General features: G+C 38.6%; 2 protein-coding genes across 3 annotated transcripts in view; both read right to left on the reverse strand.

Annotated features, from left to right (window-relative positions):
* Window positions 1-2,813: 2,813 nt before the first annotated feature.
* Window positions 2,814-10,378, reverse strand: Bka (FCF1 rRNA-processing protein Bka). 2 transcript variants are annotated; one of them, XM_071660138.1, is made up of 7 exons: window positions 10,303-10,378; window positions 9,126-9,193; window positions 6,665-6,733; window positions 4,966-5,086; window positions 4,588-4,776; window positions 4,112-4,206; window positions 2,814-3,784 (listed from the first exon to the last, which is right to left on the reverse strand). In XM_071660138.1, exons 1-7 carry the CDS (start codon window positions 10,303-10,305, stop codon window positions 3,745-3,747), a joined length of 585 nt encoding a protein of 194 aa, XP_071516239.1. In that variant the 5' UTR covers window positions 10,306-10,378; the 3' UTR covers window positions 2,814-3,744. The 2 variants fall into 2 exon arrangements, with proteins under 2 accessions (XP_071516239.1, XP_071516238.1); XM_071660137.1 differs by lacking the exon at window positions 10,303-10,378 and adding an exon at window positions 10,141-10,215.
* A 7,306-nt stretch (window positions 10,379-17,684) lies between these two features.
* The window catches only part of Enoph (enolase-phosphatase E1), a 34,620-nt gene continuing 31,707 nt past the window's right edge, over window positions 17,685-20,597 (reverse strand). Inside the window, exon 6 of the mRNA XM_071659965.1 lies at window positions 17,685-18,668. Coding sequence (XP_071516066.1) covers window positions 18,424-18,668 — 245 coding nt within the window. The 3' untranslated portion in view covers window positions 17,685-18,423. The remainder of the gene's footprint in view (window positions 18,669-20,597) is intronic.

Consider the following 20,597-nt stretch of genomic DNA (forward strand, 5'->3'; position numbering starts at 1 on the left):
CATCTATATAATTAACTAGTCAGTAACCAGTTTCTCAAATAGTTCTTTGATATCCATTCATTTCATATTCAAACTTAAAATTTGAGTAACATAATAAATGGGTAGATTTTCCTTTATCTTACAAATGTGGGAAGCTCATTCTGGATTTTTTCAAAAAAAGATAATATAAGAATGGCCCTTTCATAATTTTGTTCTATGTCACTAGGTAGTTTTGTGACATTGGTGTGGTTTTCAACACCATGGTAAGTCAGTCATGAGCTTGAGAATGTCTTGCTGTGACTATTTCCGGAAGAACCACATAACAAGGCTTACATAAGGCATTTAGAAAAGCCAGTTTACAGAACATATTTTTGCACTCAAGTTCATTTAAAAGTCTAACATAAAAAAGAAGAAACTGCATGTTTGAGGTTTTGAGGAAACATAAAGTAAATGGATAAAGATTTCTGAAACTCTTGCACAAACTGTCATGCATGCAATACTGGTTGATGCTTTTATGTGGAGCTATGGCATACAGAACATTCACAACAGTATATGGTGATATAAATGGGTGCTCTGTAATGAATATGAAAATATGCCTTGGTTGAGTTATAAGACCATTCCTATTCATTTTCTTCATGGATAAGGTGATGTATGTGACAAAAAAAGTAATGGGAGATACAGTTAGATCATGTTAACAGAGGAAGGAATGCTGCATCAGTGTATTTTTTCTTTGCTTCTTGTACATCATAAAAAGGGTTGATAATGTCAAGAATGTTAGTTTAAGAGGGAGGTGTGGTGATAAAATGAGTATGAATGAAAGTTGAACAAAGTGTGCTGAAATGGTTCAGACACATAGCAAGGATGAGTGAACGAGAGACTGACTTAGAACAATTGTGTCTGAGAAGAGGAGGAAGTAAGGGGTAAGAGGGATATTGAAGAGAAAATGGAAAGATGGAGTGAGAGAGGCTCCGAGTTACTGGGACCTGATCATGCAGGAAGGTGGGAGGCATGCATATTGGAGTGACATGGTATACTGAGGGGGTACCATTTCTCAGGCTGATCTAGGATATATGAAATAATCAGGGGTAATCATAGAAAGGCCTGTGGAACTTGAGTGAATGTGAGCAAATGGGGCTATTTTTCACCTGTTCCTGATGCTACTCTTCTATGTGGGAAAGAGCAAACAATGAAAAGGAAACTCACATAATAAGTTGAGTACAATGATATATTGATTTGGTGAAATTTGCTAAGAGCAAGAAAGCACAGTTGTGTATGAAACAGAAATAGCAGTGTTGTTAGTCTGAACTTGAAACACCAGATGTTACTGTATCTAGACATTCGGAATGATGTTATGTAAATATGACAATAGCAAAGAAATCATGCAGCGTTAGTGCACTGGAAGTCATGTTTGACATTTGGAAATGATGCTTATTAAAGATGGTTATAGAAAAGTAGAATTTGGGTGATCTTAGAAAACAAGGAAAAAAGTTTATAACATATAAAAGCCAACTCCCCTGTATAGATGGGAAATGGTTTTGGAAACAAATGTAAATTATGAAAGTAGTGATAATGGATTGAATAATGTATAATGAGGTACAGAAGAGCAGTTTTGGTAACAACCATAAATGTAGAAGAGTCAGTGGGAGCATTACATAGTGGCCTCTGCAAACACTCCAATAGACTTGCCCTCTGCCAGTTGCCTGTTAAGAGTACGGCAGTAAAGTCTAATAAGCAGCACTAGAGTTCACTAGTTATGCAGAGACTATTGTCATGCCCACCACCTTGAGGGAGTTCCAGAAGGGAACAGGCATCAGAAATAGTGAAAGATAAATAGATGTATGGGGTGAAGATATCATACAGCTGTGAGAATGGAAGCAGGAATGATGAGGACATGCAGGACACATGACTACCATCTGAAGACTCATGAACTCTTTATCACATAAATGAGGGTCTAAAGGAGGTGCAAAGATGTATAAGAGATAAATGGACCTGATGCACAAATTATTCAGGTCTACAAGTGCATCAACAAATGTTCCCCCAAAAATTACTCTATGCATGCATGATGAAAGTGAAGAAGAAACAGAGAGATGGGGTACACATACAGTGAACACTAACTAATCAAATAATAAACTATTATCATTATCCAATCCCAGGACCTCCTATCCAGGGGCTCCTGCAGTTCCAAGGCTGTGCAACACTCATTAGCAGGGACAGGATGGACTCCTTTAAAGCTAAAAGTTCTTTGACAAGACTGCACTCTCTTTTGTAAACAGATGATGGACTCTTCACTCATGGTTCAACCTCAAGCAGGTGGGGTCTGGTATATAGTGAATGTATGAAAAAGGATGTTTGGCAAACAGCCACACAAACTTATAAGTCTATACGAGCTTTATCATTAACAAATATTCTTACAAACTGAATATTCACGGCAAGAAAGAACACTACAATTTGTATTTCTTTTTAGTAATGCACAGTGTGTGTTCCCCCATAGACCCTGCACTGCTACTCTGCAATATAAAAAGATAATGAAAGCTAACTCTCATGAGACCATGAAATGTGATTCTGAATATATTGGAGAAAGACTCAATCTCAAAGGACAGCAGGGGAAAGTAAGAGCAGAGGGTGACCAAGTAGGGTTGCTTGGTTTAAACTGTAACATTATGTCATGAATTAAGTACCCAATGTCATGCCAAAGTTTAAATGTCCAAAATGTAGTTGTTTACATGACTCATAGTGCATTCTACAATATTCTAAAATAAGCTAATTTTCATTTCTCTTAGGGAAACACATGCTTTAACCCTGGACCATCCTCAAGGGATTAATCAAAATTCATCTGGCATAAATACTCAAATATAATTATCAAAAACAGTTACTCATTACAGGTTATAATCAAAAACTAAAAATAATACTAATGAAATACTGATAATCAATAACCATAACAATACTTATTTCATCAAAGTAATTCTTACTACTGTTCTTACAACACTAACAGACTACAAAACCTTCCCATTCTATTTACAAAAATGAGTTATCTTGAAACTCATCATGCTAATCCCTCCAGCTTCAACATTAAGATACTGTAACACTACAAAATATAATTCAAACTGCTGAAAGTACTGATGGATGGTGATAAAACTACTGTAAAAAACATGCTTTTAAGTGACCTACTTTATTCATTCCTAAATTGATCATTTTCATTAAAAAGTATAAGAAAATCAACAATGAATGGCTCTTTACATCTTCATTGGTACAGTACTTGAAACAAGGCTACAGTGTTTTTCCTCCAACCTTACTACTTTATAATATTCTAACTGATGCCTACAAGTTACAATGTTTAATACAAATATTCTCAAAGAGAGCTATCAATTGTAAACATCCACAAAATAACACCATAAATCATCCAAAATATACGTGGCTCAAATACGTTAATCACATGTACCTTTCTCTTAATATCAAATATCACCTGAAACAATACAAATCTCATATCTTAATGCTCAAATCACTGAGGTATAAGCCTGCTGAGTACAACTGTTGGAGAGTATGGATGAGTGATGAATAAACAAAACATCTAACTGGGGAGGAGCAATGATGCTTAAAGAGAGGTAGAGGATATATGGACCAGGTGTTTGCTTTGAAGAATTTGTGAGAAATCAGAAATATAATTTTAATCTGAAAATATGATAGAGTAAATGACTATATAACTCAAAGAAAAAATCTCATATTCACGGTCAGTAGCCAGTTACATCATTTATCTAAGGCTCAAAACTACATCTGAGGAGCATCTGGCATTCTCTCAATTACAAACCTGAAAAAATATGTAAATATAAGTAGATAAAATCATAGAAATTATAGAGTGGTATTAAGGTAAATATATAAGAACTATCCCTAACACACTATATCACACAAAAAGGTATCTTTAAATTCAGCACAACTTACCTCTCTACAGAAAATGGTGGTTCATGGAAAATAACTTCATATGCAGTCACAGGACATTTCCAATTACTCCAATATAATGACACTTGTCTCATCTCCATATTTGAATCTATATATCTCAATAGTTGAATAAGCATTATTCCCCACACGGAGCATGTCTGTAATGGTGTTAGCTTAAAAAAAGTAAGATATAACTTACTTGTGCTGCGAGACACACATGATAGGAACACCAGGAATCTTGCGTATTCTTCTTTTCAGGTCCCTATCGCAAGTAGCAACAATGTAACACTTATGCTGTAAGGAGAAAACAAAGGGGAATCCCTTTCATTAATAAGTTTAACACTCTTTATTTCATTTTCAAAAAGGGCTAAAGGTGAAAGTCTACACAAAATTGGATGTTATCAATTATTTGCTATTCTAGAGTGCTGCACATGTGAACTATCCTTAGGACTTGCAACAAACTTGGATACAGATGACCCAATCAAGTGTCATGTAAGAAGGGCTTAATATAGCCAACAGCATACTTCTGACAAACTTGGGTTACACAGTACAATTTCTTCCACCAGTACCTGAATTCTGTGCAAAGACCACCAGTGATGTCAAGTTTTGTCCAATCACAACTCAGACAAGTTTGTTGTTAAACAAAAGATATGTAAATAATGTGTTTATCATTACCTGCTTTATACGTTGAACAAGGCAGTCATCAGCATATATTCCTTTGTGAAGACATGGAAGTGTCTCCATACGTGGGTCCTTAATAATCTTTAATGCCAATCGGTAACGCTCTCCCATTTGTTCCAATTCACCTTGTACACATTCTGTCACACATGGAATGCACTTTGCAAAAAGACAATCCATCATCCCCTGTTGAAAAAAATTCATCATGCACCTAAAATACAACGGATTTTATATCACTTCAATAATTCATGTATTACTCTTATTTCGGTATTACTCTTATTTTGGTAAATCTATCATAATTTTCTATGAACTTAAATATCAATAATACAACTAACAATCCATAATGATAACAAACCATAAAATCCATATACTTACTTTAACAATATCTACTTTATTCTTTATTGCAAAATTAACAAAGTTGGTGTCTATAAGAATGCGATATGGTGGTCCAAGTTGTGTGTTGTACTCGAAGAACAAAGCAGATGAATGCTGTGGTCTGTGAACAAAAAACAATGTAATAATAAAACTCCTGACTCTACCTCAATATGGTAGAAAACAAGAAACAACTGAAAAATAACTAAAAGCTTACATACATAAACAGACATACTACAGATGCTAACTTATGAAGTAACTTTCCTTAAAACAATGCCTACCCTTACAGATAAGGCAAGATACTTAGTTCAGCAACTATTCCACTCCTATAAAAACTGACAAAATCAAGAATACGGGCAATTGTGTAAGCACAAGTATGAACATACTTCAAAGTTTCTTTCCCACAACAACCATATATCATAAATATTCATTCAGTAAAGCTATTCCACTCTTTCTGCATCCCATTTTTAAATGCACTCTTAAAATGTCCCAAATAGTGCATGTGGCTGGCTTCTTGAGCACCACAGGAGCCTCATAAAGAGAGAATGGACTCTGAGACAGGAAACAAAAAGTAAGTACATGCCTCTATTATTTATTATTATACTTTGTCGCTGTCTCCCGCGTTTGCGAGGTAGCGCAAGGAAACAGACGAAAGAAATGGCCCAACCCCCCCCCCATACACATGTATATACATACGCCCACACACGCAAATATACATACCTACACAGCTTTCAAGTACATGCCTCTACAACACACAAAACACACTTTACACTATTTCATCATTATCACTCAACGTTTTTTGGATATCACATTTTACACTCATTATTTTTCTCACCTTTTATCATTATTGCTCAACACTCACTTTCAGTCCTTAACTTTTAACTATAAAAGGCCAACCTTTACAATACTATTATACAATCTAGAAAGACCCCTCTTAACTCTTTCATGGACACCATCTATCATCTATTTTCTTATCTTTTTTATCAGTCATACTCTGGTCTACTTGACTTCTCTATACTTAAATCACTAGCATTATCCATTCTTTTACTCAAAATATGTACTTGCAATACTCATACCCACTGATACACTTATTCAACATTTCTTTTCATTGTTTTCTCACTGCAATCCATAGCAACTTAAACTACTTTCATTGTTTTTCCCATACATTCAAAATGAGCTTCCATACCTTCTCTACCATCATAGATCACATATCTGTTTCTACCATCATAGATCACATATCTGTCTCTACCATCATACATCACATATCTGTCAGTCTTAAGTTCCCTGAGAGCAAACAAGACTATTCTAATCCAATTTATGCCAGGAAGAGAGGCATGAAGTAAGGGTGAATGCAGGGATTGGCTAAAAGTAATATTTGAACAAGGCATAAGAAGCAGCATTATTTTCAGCTTGCCAAAGGCTCAGAGAACAGCTAAAATATTATATCCTTGTCTGCACACAAGGCTCAACTTATACTGTATAGCACACAACCTCACAACCATGATATGATGAATCATCTCTACCTAACTTCCTACCATGAAAGTGATAGCAACCCTTTACTAATGCATCCATTGAGATTAGACAAAACTGAGGAAAACACTTTTATATCCTTGTTCTTTCTGTCTTAATTAACACTGGAGCTATTAGAAATATAAAGACAAAGCCCAAAGCAACATCAATAAAGAGAAATTGTAAATCTTACGCTTCAATTATTTTCTTTTCATGAGGATCAGGTATTTTCTTCTTTTTTGGCATTCGATCTTCCTCTTTTCTGAAAAGAAAAAGAAGCTTATCAACATTTCCAAGTTAAATAAAATACAGAAACTGACAAACAATATATATTCCAAGACTTACCTCTACAACACATTCAGTTACTAGACTTCATAATGCAAATTTGGCCCTACTCATGTTGGACAAAACAACAGAAATAAATTCCACAAACTGAGAAATATCATTTTTGGGGAATGTAAGCTTCAACTTCTGTAAATCTATGTTTTCTTAACTTTTCCATTCACATGGAACCACAGCTGTTTATCTTGATTACAAAACCACTTTTTCAAAGCCTCTTTCTTCCTCTAACTCCACCTTGGATAACTCTAACATTCCCACAACCCATGTTGCAGGCTCAAACTAACCACAAGCCTTTCCCCATATTTTCTTTAATACTGTTTTAAAGGAATGTTCCCCTGAACTCATACCTGCACTTGCTTGTCTTTTCCACAACTGCTTGAAAATCAATTTTCCTTTTATCTTGGAGGAATGTACGGGTACAGATCACTCTGAACCTTTCAGTTATTACTGTGTTACCTCGACTCATACTCTTCCCAAAGTTTTTGTATTTTTTACCTTCCATTTTTTAAACATCTCAAATCTCTGACTTCTCTTGAATCATCAGCAAAGCTTTCACATGGCAAGATCCACTGGTGATTTCCTTTCCTTTCTTATCACTGTCAGGTCAGCATCTCTGGGAGACTGGGAAATCCTATGTTGCAGTTCTTGATATACAGAAAGCACTGGAGAGCATGGGCATCAGGGTTGATTTTTAGGCTTCCCTCATTGGCTTTCTTCCTCCACTATTTTCTCAAGTCCAGTTTCCTCTTTGGCCAGTCTATATCTGGATTTGTATCCGGATTACCCTCTTCAACTTTCCCTATCAACAGCAGTCCCTCAGGGTTCTGTTCTGTCTCCCTCACTCTTCGTCCTTTTCATTATGAATCCTTGTCTTCAACAGATAACCAAATGCATTAATATGCTGACAACTCAATGGTGCATTCCTCAGCTTCATTCAGTTCTGCCCGATTTCCTCTCACTTGATCTACACCTTGATTCATCATAACTGCCTTTAAAACTAAGGGTTTTGACATATTTCCTAGTGAGGGAGTCACAGCCAAGTCTAATGTCTCTAAAAGCCAATGGCTTCTTAATTCCCTTTCTAGAATCCTTCAAAACTTTCTCTTCTCCTGTGAAGGTTCTATAATTCCAACATTCAACACAATAAATGTAATTCATGACACAGTAACATCTAATCTTTCTTGGAAACTCCATTTCAAAGAAATGGCTATATCTGCTTCTTAATTAACTTGGAGTTGTGTCCAAACACTGAAAGTAATTCTCTACTGCTTGTAGTTCAGACTTCATAAAAGTGATTCATCCTTGTAAGTAGAATCAAACATATATACTGAACACTGTTACTCAACAGAGTCAAGCCCAAAGCAATCCAATTTATCAACTCTCCTAATCTGCTCTCAGTGCTTGACCCACTTACCCAATGCAGCCGTGTTTGTTCTTTTGCCCTCTTCTATGGATTATATTTAGGTTTCTGCTTCCAAAGAACTGGTGGGCTGTGTGCACTCACCATTAGCTAGACCATGTAATAACTAACAAACTATCAACTCAAATGATTACTGTGTGGCTGCTAGTAACTCATAGGTGAGCCATTTTCACTGTCCTTCTCATGTCTTCCTTAACAGCAATGAACTATCCTTTTTCTACATCTTGGGTGCTCCACCTCCTTAAAAACTCTTGTATCATTTTTCTTCTGTGCTCTTTACTTTTCTCCCTTTTTAGGTCTTTCTTATGTTTCATTATCTTATCTGAGACTGAAGCCAATGACACGAAATAGATGCATCTCTAACATAGCCAAAGACATATGGGAAAAATGTAAGTTTTGAAAGCAAAAATTCCCTTTTCTCTCTAGGACAGTGTCTTAAAGCTAAAGAGATTCTCTGGGAATACTTAGCTTGGGATTATGCCTGTCCCCCAATAATTTGTAAAAAGGTAACAGCCTTCCTTGGCAACAAGCCATGGTGTTCACAACCAATTCCTATAAACAGGAGCTGTTTTACAAACTTCACCTGCAGCCGCCTTGGGTGTTCGCAAAAGGTTGTTGCTTTCTCATCAAATTGAGACTGTAGGCTGAAACCTAACCCAAGTGTTCCATGGGAATCTTTCATGTTCACTGGACAGATCATAAAGAGAGAAACAAATGGAACACTAAAATTTCAGAAAACCAAGTGGTCCAATGTATAATACATATGATTTTATCAAATATGAAAAATCTTGTTTGAAAGCCTCAATAACTTTTGTTGTATTATGATAAGTCTTTGTTAGCCAGACATCTAACTGTTCAATTAAAAACAAAAAAGCAACAAGGTAATACATACAATCTAGGGTCACTTAAGCTGATCATCCGTTTCATCACAGCAAACTTTCTTGTCTTCTTTGCTTTTGGCTGAAAGAAAATGTACTTCATCATTTTTCTAGACAAAAATGTTAAAGAACAAAGGATGTCTCTGTACATGAATTTCAGTGCAATTCTCTTGAGAGTACTAACTAAATAACTTGAAATTTTTATGTATATCATGAAATGAATTTCATTTACAGTGCACTACTGTTACTACAAAGTTACATGAAAGTCTTCAGAGCAAAAACATTTACGTAAAATACAAAACATAATGTAGAGTGGTTTGATTATGTAGTTTATAATAAATACAGCTCACAGCACATTTGATTTACTAAAGAATATTTAATAAAATAAAGTCAGGATGCATTAATTGAGCAAAATGTAAATAACTTGATTGTTCCAAACCATAAACCAAAATTCTTACACACGATAAAATTCACATTATATACAAATATTGCAACACTGGCCCTTGTAATATGAAAAAAGTCTATATATAAAGAAGAATAGATAATAGAGTCCTCTGCTTTCCAACATTACACATCCCATCATTACTAATGTTTAATCAGCAAACAAATATTACTGATATTTTCCCTTCTGCCAGTTTATTACTGAAGTTCCAAATTTTCTTTGGGAGGAAAAGTTTTTACAATGTGAACATTCCTGTAAATTTCAATTCTAATAAAAAAAATATAAATTTCATTAAGTTCATTTGAAATGCAAGAAAAATGTAATAACACCCAGTTAGAAAACTTAGTTAGCCTCCAACAAGAGGCCCCCTTACCAAGACCGAGCTCCTAGAGTTAATAATGTTGAAAATTAAGTGACACATTCCCTCCATGTGTAAAGTTATCAGCACTGCATGGATTACGAACAGTAATGCCTTATAATCTAACCTGACATACCCAAGAAGTGGGTACTTTGTATAAATCCACTTAAAAACCTGGAACAATGAAAGTTAAGCATTGTCGGTATAAAACTGTACCATCCAATCCTACCATGTGTTTGTAGAACTGTCTGGCAAACTTATCATTACAAAGAAATATTTTCGTCACCATAAGTATGCCCCTAAAATACAACTTTAATGCGACTTTCTGCTTAAGGGAAAACAATACACTAGAAATTATACGTATTTCTTGTAAAACTGTTAAACAACTTACCATTTTTCAGTGAGTTATGATAGCCTAGCAGATGTAAGAAAAATTCGTCTCCATCCGGTGAAGTACAGTCACAGACCTTTGGAAAGAGTAAGTAAAAATGTTCACTCAGACCCTGTAAAATCAGTAATACACTTAAATCTAATGGAAATTTGTAGTCTATTATCTATGTAAACGATTTGTTTAGGCATTAAACCAAAAAAAAGAGAGAGTATTAATCAATTACTTGTACTGGATCTAAACGAATAATGTGTAGAAGGATAGTAATTATAAGTTTATTTTCTTTATTTTGAGTGATAAAATCAAAAGTTGAAGCAATCAAATGTTAAGAAATATATACAATTCATACAACTGAAATAAATCTGTAAGAAATTATCATTATATACGTGAAAATAGAAAGAACTGTAAGTGTGTGGCTGTGGCAGTATTTCACATTTGGAATGTTGCAAGTCCAAGAATGTTATATAAAAAGACAATGGATTATTCAATTGAAAGAATCTGATTATCTGTTTAAATTCAAAATTTAGAGGAAAGTCTCTAATTACCACGTTGATCATCCCATCCCTTTAAACCCCCACGTTTATAAATGGGCTCTCTTCCTGAGGCATCTGACTTACAGCTGGGAACGGCTGGATTAAGGCCACGAGACAGCTGACTTCCCTACTCACTAAGAAAGACGTAAACAATCCCTCTCTATATCTTCCCCGTGGAAGCGAGGTTGTCATCTTAATGAAAAAGTTTATGAATCATTCCCGTTTCTCGTTTGTCTCCGGTAGGAGCGCGAGTGATTTAAAGAACTGTTTGTTTACAGAAATGGCTTTAAATAAACATTCCTCATCAGAATGGACTGGATTATGGTGATCTCGTATGCTGTTTAAGGAAATCCACAGTTTAATCGTGGTTATTACATCTCCATGCATTCAAAATAATGAAATTCTGTTGTCACTATGATTTTGAATAATTCAAAAGTTACACAATAATAGCAGGCATTCGTGATCTTTAAAAGGCAGTAGTCCAAACTCAGTGAGGACCCTCTTATCACAAAATCACAGACAACATACATGACTGAGTGTTGGTAATTGATCTTGCAATCATGATTACTTAAAATCTTCAGCATACAAGAAACATATGAAGCCCTGGTAGTACATACCACCACTTATGAGGCATTGAGAAATAACAGTGACGTTTTTCTAAGCAAATTATGGCGTCAGAATTAAGTTTGTTTCAATGGGTTTAATTCCATAAAATACTTATTCAAATGAATTCAAATCCATGAAATATTCAATATCTTGTGAATAGCTTCTTGAATTGCTTTAATGTCTGTGATTAGCTCCTCGAAATACTTAATTTCTTGTGCTAAGAGTCATGGAACACTTTAAATCTAGAATATAGATCCATGAAATAGTCTATTATTGGTGTTTAAAGCCAAGAAATATATCATTCCTTGTGTTGTCAACCATGAATCCTTTACATAAGCCATGCCTTTCGTCGCTGGTGGTGTGGGAGGGCGACAGTGCAGCGAATCCTTGAGGGTTACGTAAGGACTTGTCTTGGTAGGCCGAGAATCAACCAACCAACCAACTAACCAACCCCCGTATGTGTGTGTGTGGGTGGGTGTAAACAGACATTACGAAAACTATGCAGGTGACGCGGGGTTTGTTACGGGAACCCGACGCTGTGACGGTGACGAGGTTCGTACCACAGCGAAGCACTGGTGACCTTGGTGTGAGACTGGCTTTGGGACGAGTGGTGTGAGGCATGTGCGAGTCAGGGACAATGTGTGAAGGCGGGAGGGACGTGCGAGGACGTGGGATAGTGAGAGTAGGTCGAGGTCAGTGAGACGACGTGTAGGAGAGAGGTCCACTAAGAGCCTGTATAGCCGACATCTTGTTGGGGGCCCCCGTGATAAGGAGCGACATAGTTATATAATGAACGTCGCTCCACACGGAGACAGAGGCGACTGGGTCTGGCGCAGGGATGGAGGGCTGGGGCAGTGGTGGAGGGCTGGGGATGCCTGGAGGGTGGTGGGGGACAGAGTAGAGTGAGGAAATGGTGGGAGGTAGTAACCAGATTTTAAATACTCTTATTCAAACTTTGATTTCCCATATTAAGATTTTCCTGTCATGATGTATATATATTTGTAAGCCTAAGTTATCTAATATAAACCTTATTAGTACTTCGAATTAAGTTTGTTCCCAATTTATAATAACTTTTGATGGGTAATTAGAGAATGATTTGGTGGAGTAAATCGGCAACACGCAATTCACTCAAATCTGTCAACAGATTTTTGTCAACCGGGGCAAATCTAGGGTAAGATTTTATCCTTTACGATGATTGGATGAATGTAGCATTGCCTACGTTTCCAAAGGGCGTATACATGGTATTAGAGTTTATGTTTACCATGGTGAAATTAATGTATTGCTGTATAATTGTTAACGTCTCATTACTGTAGAAAATGTGTAACTGTATATCATAGTATTTGTCTTTTGTATTACTGTGTGGCTGTATTGGTTTGCCACTGTTACTGTATTGCTGTACTGGTCAGTCACTCTATTATTAATTTACTGGTCATTAATTTCGCCATTGCATCACTGTCATGGAACGTCCTTGTCACTGTATCACCATAGTAGACTGTTACTGTATTACTGCCTTTATGTTTGCCTACATCACTGTATATGTGCGTCCTTACGCTTCCAGACTACTGTGTCACTGTTCGTGACTTGTCGTCTTCTCGCTGTGCTACAGAGGAAACCCACGTCTCTTGAGCTTCCCCATGACGACCATGGGGAGCTTTTCTTTTAACGGAGAGAGAGAGAGAGAGAGAGAGAGAGAGAGAGAGAGAGAGAGAGAGAGAGAGAGAGAGAGAGAGAGAGAGAGAGAGGTGGTGGTGGTGGAGGGGGCACGTTTCTACCCTAGCAACAAGACTAGCCATCAAGGTCTGGCTGGGAGGTCACTCGGTACCTCTCCCCATCTCTCAAGCCCCACCCCAACCCCCCACTCAACCAAATCCCTCCCCCCTCAACACACACACACACACACACACCCACACACACACACACACACACACACACACACACCCATGACATGAAACTAAGCAAAAAAACATGTTCTAAAAAACATAAAGAAGTCCTTTAACTGCATAAGACTGAATGTGTAGTACATGAAGAGGGGACACGGAAGTTTAAGAAAATGTTTGACAGTAGAGACGGTTCAAGAGATGGGGACGCCACGAGTGTAACACTCCCTCCCTTTATAAAACAAACATGTTATTACAAATATGTACTACACACACACACACACACACACACACACACACACAGGATCATGGAGGTATATTGACGACAAGATGTTCCACAAGACATGTTCATGATGGATATATACACAAGCACCGACGCTGCAGTACGCCGTAAGCGTCTGGTCTCCTTCCTTGAAGAACTACATTAGAGTTGCTAGAGAGAGTACGGAAGAATGCGACTAGAATGTTACTAGAAGTGAGTGGAATGAGCTACGAGGAGGGTAAAATGGAGGTATATTGACGACAAGATGTTCCACAAGACATGTTCATGATGGATATATACACAAGCACCGACGCTGCAGTACGCCGTAAGCGTCTGGTCTCCTTCCTTGAAGAACTACATTAGAGTTGCTAGAGAGAGTACGGAAGAATGCGACTAGAATGTTACTAGAAGTGAGTGGAATGAGCTACGAGGAGGGTAAAATGCCTTCATTTTCCCCACAGTAGAATCATGACGAAAGAGCCGATAACTATGCACAGATCTGTAAGAGGCCATGAAGGAGTTACCCACACGACAGAACGTATATATATATATATATATATATATATATATATATATATATATATATATATATATATATATATATATACACAAGAGAGAAATATAAGTCAGTTGATATACATCGAAGAGACGAAGCTAGGACGCCATTTGTGTCTCCCCTGATGATGTGATTATTACACGAAAGTGCACTTGGGAACTTATCGTGTTTCATTTTCCCCGTGGACTCATAGGAATATCTTGATCACGTACAAAATTGTGATCCTTTCCAATATATATATATATATATATATATATATATATATATATATATATATTATCCCTGGGGATAGGGGAGAAAGAATACTTCCCACGTATTCCCTGCGTGTCGTAGAAGGCGACTAAAAGGGGAGGGAGCGGGGGGCTGGAAATCCTCCCCTCTCAATTTTTTTTTTTAATTTTCCAAAAGAAGGAACAGAGAAGGGGGCCAGGTGAGGATATTCCCTCAGTGGCCCAGTTCTCTGTTCTTAACGCTACCTCGCTAACGCGGGAAATGGCGAATAGTTTGAAAAAAATATATATATATATATATATATATATATATATATATATATATATATATATATATATATATATATATATATGGACTTCTATTAGGGTTGGACAGTTGGGTGGACGGAAGCGTAGTGGTGCTGTACTGATTAGGAAATGGTTGATGACTGTGTTCTCTTGGATGCTGCGTGTCATAGGTCCAAGGCATTACCTCTCTCATCACGTTTACTCCCCCTGTAAGTCTACGCTGGGGAATTCAGGGTCCATAAAGGTGGTGGTTTGTGTAGTGGCCAGCTAAATGATACGTGTGTGGGGGTGTGGGTTGTTTGTGTATGGGATGGGTACGTGTCGGTGTGTCTGTTTGTGTATAGGAGAGTATGTAGGGGGGTGGCTATTTATGTATGTTCTCCTCATATGGTTATATGTACCTGTGAAGTGCATCTGGAAATCATCTATGGGTAATTCTCTCTCTCTCTCTCTCTCTCTCTCTCTCTCTCTCTCTCTCTCTCTCTCTCTCTCTCTCTCTCTCTCTCTCTCTCTCTCTCTCAGAACAGATTATTCTGGTCGACAGACGTCAGCCTCCAAGAACCTCTGAACGGCTTTCTGACATCTTGAAGAGAGACTTCAAGTCACCTTGAAATACTTCCTGACATCATTAGACTAAATTTAGCCACCTTGGGGTTCGTCATGACATCAGTATGTAGACTTTAGTCACCTTGAACACCTGACATCTTGAGATAGAACTCAGTCACCTTGAACACCTGGCATCTTAACACAGGCTTCAGTCACTTTGGAACACCATCTGACATCATAAGACAGACTTCAGAGTCCTTAGAACAACCTCCTGACATCATTTAAAGGTGTGATCCAATACGTTAACTCATAAAAAGAGGAAAAAAAAAAAAAACTGGAAGCCTTACAGGGTGACATGGGTGTGTTCTGTTTACATTAGGGAAAAGGGCCTTCACACTCCTCACCCCCCCCCCCCCACCTTTTGCTGTTCCCATCCGTAGTTCGTGTCGTGAAGAGAGAGAGAGAGAGAGAGAGAGAGAGAGAGAGAGAGAGAGAGAGAGAGAGAGAGAGAGAGAGAGAGGCACTGGTCATTGTTTCGAGATCTCGTGCTTCTGTGTGAACTGAACAACAATGAGTTGCCACGTCGTCTTTGTCTGTTGTCCTTGCTTGTACCCCGACATCCCCCCCATCCTCCAACCACACACACACACACGCGCGCGCGCGCTCCCCCGTCACCCAAGTGGAGACTAAAATGTTCACAACCTCTCCCATGTTGTCAGTTCCCACCACACGAAAAACTCGACCAGTTTAAGAAGCAGTGTGGATCCCATATTTCTAGATATTTGCGTTTTGCCATGAGTTCCTAGGTTCCTCATGGCTCGGGAGTCTGGCGTCGTTGGTTTACGACACGGCAAGGTCGCTGTGGTGTGTGATGACCGCACTGCAAGGGCTTGACGTAAGCTCACAGCACACTAGATTTTGTCTTACTATTGTTGTGAGTCAACAGTACGAGAAATGGGTCTGCCACGCCCTTAGCTCAGCGCTTAAACGGGTCTACTATGTCCCTTAGCTCATAGCACTTAAGGGGGGCGCCTGTTTGGTCCTTAGTTCACAAGCATAAAAGGTAGCTTGCTGTGACTTAGTTCACACCATTACAAAGGGTCTTTGCTTTGTCCTCACTTGAAAGCAAATGAAGGCATCAGCTTTGCCGTTGCATCACGGCACAAGAGGGGAAGTTGCTGTGTCCTTAGTTCACATTAGTTACTAGGGGTCTGCTATGTCCACAGCTCACAGCACATGAAGAGGTCTGCTCTGTCCACAGCCCACAGCACATGACGGGGGTCTGCCTGCTGTGTAAGGTCACATCAGCGTAGGGAAGGTTGACACACCAGAGAATATATTGTGTGGTAAGATGGCCACTGTGAAAGGTGACGAAGCAACACAATGGACGACTCAGTGCTGGTGGTGGTCGTGGCCGGTTATCTGGGGAAGGGTCGTGAGAACCAGGGGAACTGTGACGACCGAGGACGACAGCACAAACGTCAGCGGGTATAGGTGTCAGCATGTGGCCCTCGTTGTTTGCTGACGACGGCCAGCAAGCGCAAAAAATGTCAGAGCTCATCTTGGCATAGAAGAATGTTCGCCTCGCTTCAATGCGACAGTACGAACCACTGAACACAGCGGTACGAAGTTAGAACATAACGGTACAAACCTAAAACACGACGGTACGAACCACTGAGCACAGCAATAAGAAGCTAGAACATAATGGTATGAACCTAGAACGCGACGGTACGAACCAATGAGCACAGCAATAAATATTCAGGGGATCGTACCGTCGTGTTCAAGGGTCATACTGCCATTCTCCAAGGCTTCGAAGGCACGTAAATGAACCATTTGAAATCATACCCAGTATACAGTGAATTCGAAGAGGGATTTATAGTCTCATTTATTTAGAAATGAGGAAGAAATACGCCAATTTATACACGACTGAATAGTGCACGGAATTTATATTCTATGATTTTTACAGTACGAGACCATCTCATGGTTCTATGACTCTTGACAATTTCTTTATCTGTTTGGGGACTATCCCATGGTTTGTATCGCTTCCGGAAAGTAGTTCATGTTTCTGAAACTTCTGGAGAACATGTAATGGTTTCTGTAACTTTTAGAGGATGGTTGCACGGATTATAAAGCTCCTGGAGGGCCATGTTTCTGAAGCTTCTGAAGGACCATGTGGTTTCTATAACCTTGGGAAGACAATCCCATGGTTTCTATAGCTTTGGAGAATTCCATGGTTTCTGTAGCTTCTGGAAGACCATCCCATGGTTTCTATACCTTTGGAGGATCATCCCATGGTATATATATATCATTTATGGACGACAATCTAATGCTTTTTTGGCTTTTGGAGGACCATTCCATGGTTTCTAGTTTATGAAGGACCATTTGATGACTTCTATTGCTTCTGGAGGATCATCTTAAGGTTACTATACCTTCTGAATGACCTTTCATGGTTCTAAAGTCTTAAAGGGATCATGAAATTCCAAGAAACTCATACTTGACGACTTTATTTATCTGTGAGTTCACATTTTCTTCCTCCCAAGGCGATCAAGTCACCATCTATTGTCTATCACTTGTTTCGTCTGGCCTCGTCTGGTTACAACATTTACTCGTTTTTACATTGTGATTATTTTTGCAAACTTATTCTTACAGATGGGTGATATATCCTATCTTTTCAAGGGTTATGGACACTGTGAGTCATTTGGGAGGATCTTTAGGTAATACAGACCTAAGACTGGCTTTGTACGTCCACTAGAATACACACACACGTATATAAGATTAAGACAGACGGGGCAACGCTAGTGTAAAACTCTCTTCCTATTACCACACGATCAGCAATTACACATCACTCAGGAAATTCTTCTCCACTATTCCTCTCGCTCTCCCTTTACGACACTCATGTGGGAGCACAAGCGGGGAGTTGTGGGATGTGCGTGAGGGGTGCATGGGGCATGGAGTGATTAGCTAACTTGGGGACAAACAGTGTAGCGTTAGGGTCCAAAATATTGTCTCTGACTCCCTTATTCGTTGCTATTTATCGACTGTTTTAGCTTTTCTTTGTAATTTGCCTTCTCATGATGACTCACCGGCTTCATTTAGTTTCTTTCCTGGTATATTACCTTCAGCCATTCGTAAATTTGTCTTAATTTCTACTCTATTCGGTGTATTATTTCGCTCAGTTACAGCGCAAACTTCTACGCTCTCGCTTTTGGTAGCCAGGTTGAAGTCGTCAGTTCTCTCTTCCTTGCCCATCATCTCTATCTTCTTTCCTAAACCTTTTCTTCGCTTTATTCTTCTCCTGTTCCCCCGTGGCCTGCTTGGTTGAAGACGACGTGGAATTTTCATCATCGTCCAGGAGCTGCGTGAAGGAAGTAATGGCAGGAAAGGCAGCCTCGTCCTCCGGTGTGAGTGGCGCCGTGCCTTCCCGAATGGACAGCACCACCGGCAACCCGGCTCGCTTAGCCGCCCACGCCTCTGTGAAGACACAGAAGGAATGGGTTATGACATGACTTGACGACATGACATGACAAGCGTCTGGAAGGAGCTCGGTACGTGACAAACGCTTAGAAAGAGTTCCTTATGAAGACTGGCAAGAAATGAGGGAGCTTTAGTACAAATCATAAAGCCGTATGTACGACTGATGCCATGCAATTACCATACAAAGTACACAAGATACTAACTTGCTATATCAGATACTAATGAGGATAATCACCAGAAAATGATGTGTGTATATATTGAAATGATGCCGCTTATGTGAGATACTGATGCAGTGTCTACAAAATAATGATGCGGTTTGTATGATACTGAGGCGCTTTATATGATGCACTAATGCGGTTTATACGAGATACTGATGGGGATTATATGAGATAGTGACGCGTTATGTAAAAGATACTCCTAATGTGATGGTTAAATGCCTATACTTTATGATCCGTCTCGGTTAATTATACGACTGGTTAAACAAAGGCTTGAATAACTCTTCTTTTGCAGAATGAAGTTATCGAATGATTACAAATGAATGAGAAGTTTATGTATATTAAGAGATAACGACCTGGCTCTATACGAGTGAAAAAAAATATATGACCAATAACTGACAGTGGAGGAAATGAGGTTTACAGCATAAACAAACAATTGAAAAAGACATTGATAAAAACTGGTGAAAATATCTTGTTGCCTCACAAATTTTACAACTGCAAACTCGTTTCAAAACTTCAAAAACGCAGCACAATAAGAAGCCAGTCTAGTGGGATAAAATAATATCTATTTGTATCTCGTTTTCCTCAGTAAGTTATCGAATCATATGTACTCTTTAACGAATCTCTAAGTAAAGTCTTTTCAATCATTATTACTGACGTATATATATGCGTACTGCCATATAGCCCAGAAACATCCTTATAAAATGCCAGCTAAACACGCCAACCTCGTCTGTTATTTCAGGAAACCTTCGCCCACATTACTGGAGGAGTGAAGACGCCATCTGAACCTATAACTCTAACAGAAAAATAAGGGGAAAGTCGTTTTGTTACACAACTTTAAAATTTTTTTACATAACACCTACGCTGGGCGCCACTGAGGGAAGGGAGCTAATCCCATAGAGACAATCATCAGAATCTTCCCTCACTGCGTATGGCGTGTTAGATTCTCTAGAGCGAAACCCTCTGTTGCAAGAATTCTTGTTGTCTCTGACTTATATCTTTCAAAAACCCGTAAGATACAACCGAGGTAAATCTCAGTCGAGATTACTGTTTTATATCTGGTGTCAATACAAGCCTAGCTTACTCGTGGGCGAGCGGTGGTGGTCGACACCACTTGGTACACAGGTCAAGGCTAAGTTGGACTTTCTCAGCCGTTCAGAGGTTATCTCAGTGAGGGCGGTGACATTCAGACAGTCTAGGTTTTGGACAATAACCCAGAATCCCCTGTTGTGTCCACCAGGTTGATGGAGTTTCAGTAATAAAAAAGGAGGAAATTCCCGAGTGGACATTAATTTTCAAGGTACTTCAACACTCGACATTGACATTTACTAATAAAATAGTACCTAAACATATTTTAGAAAGTCGTCTAACATTCGCCAGAACATTTTTGTCGCATATAAATGACGGTGATGTATTCACAGGGCGTTCATGTAACAAATACTTCAAAATATATCTTATCATGTGACGTCTTCCCTTAATAAGCAACGCTGTACTTACGATACGATAGTAAGATACCACGACACTTTACTAAGTGGTGTGATGGAAGCTTACAGATGAAGGGAAGGGCCAGTATGTTTCATAGTATAAAGTGATAGAATTTCCCTCCCACTCCAACCTTTCCTGGAGGTGAATTCTGAAGAGTTTCATTTACAACTAAAGTGTACGTGTATCACATTATCATTTCCTCAGTGGTGAGCAGGCACTGTCAGTG

This window comes from Panulirus ornatus, chromosome 69 (genome assembly GCF_036320965.1).
Source record: "Panulirus ornatus isolate Po-2019 chromosome 69, ASM3632096v1, whole genome shotgun sequence".
NCBI lineage: Eukaryota > Metazoa > Arthropoda > Malacostraca > Decapoda > Palinuridae > Panulirus > Panulirus ornatus.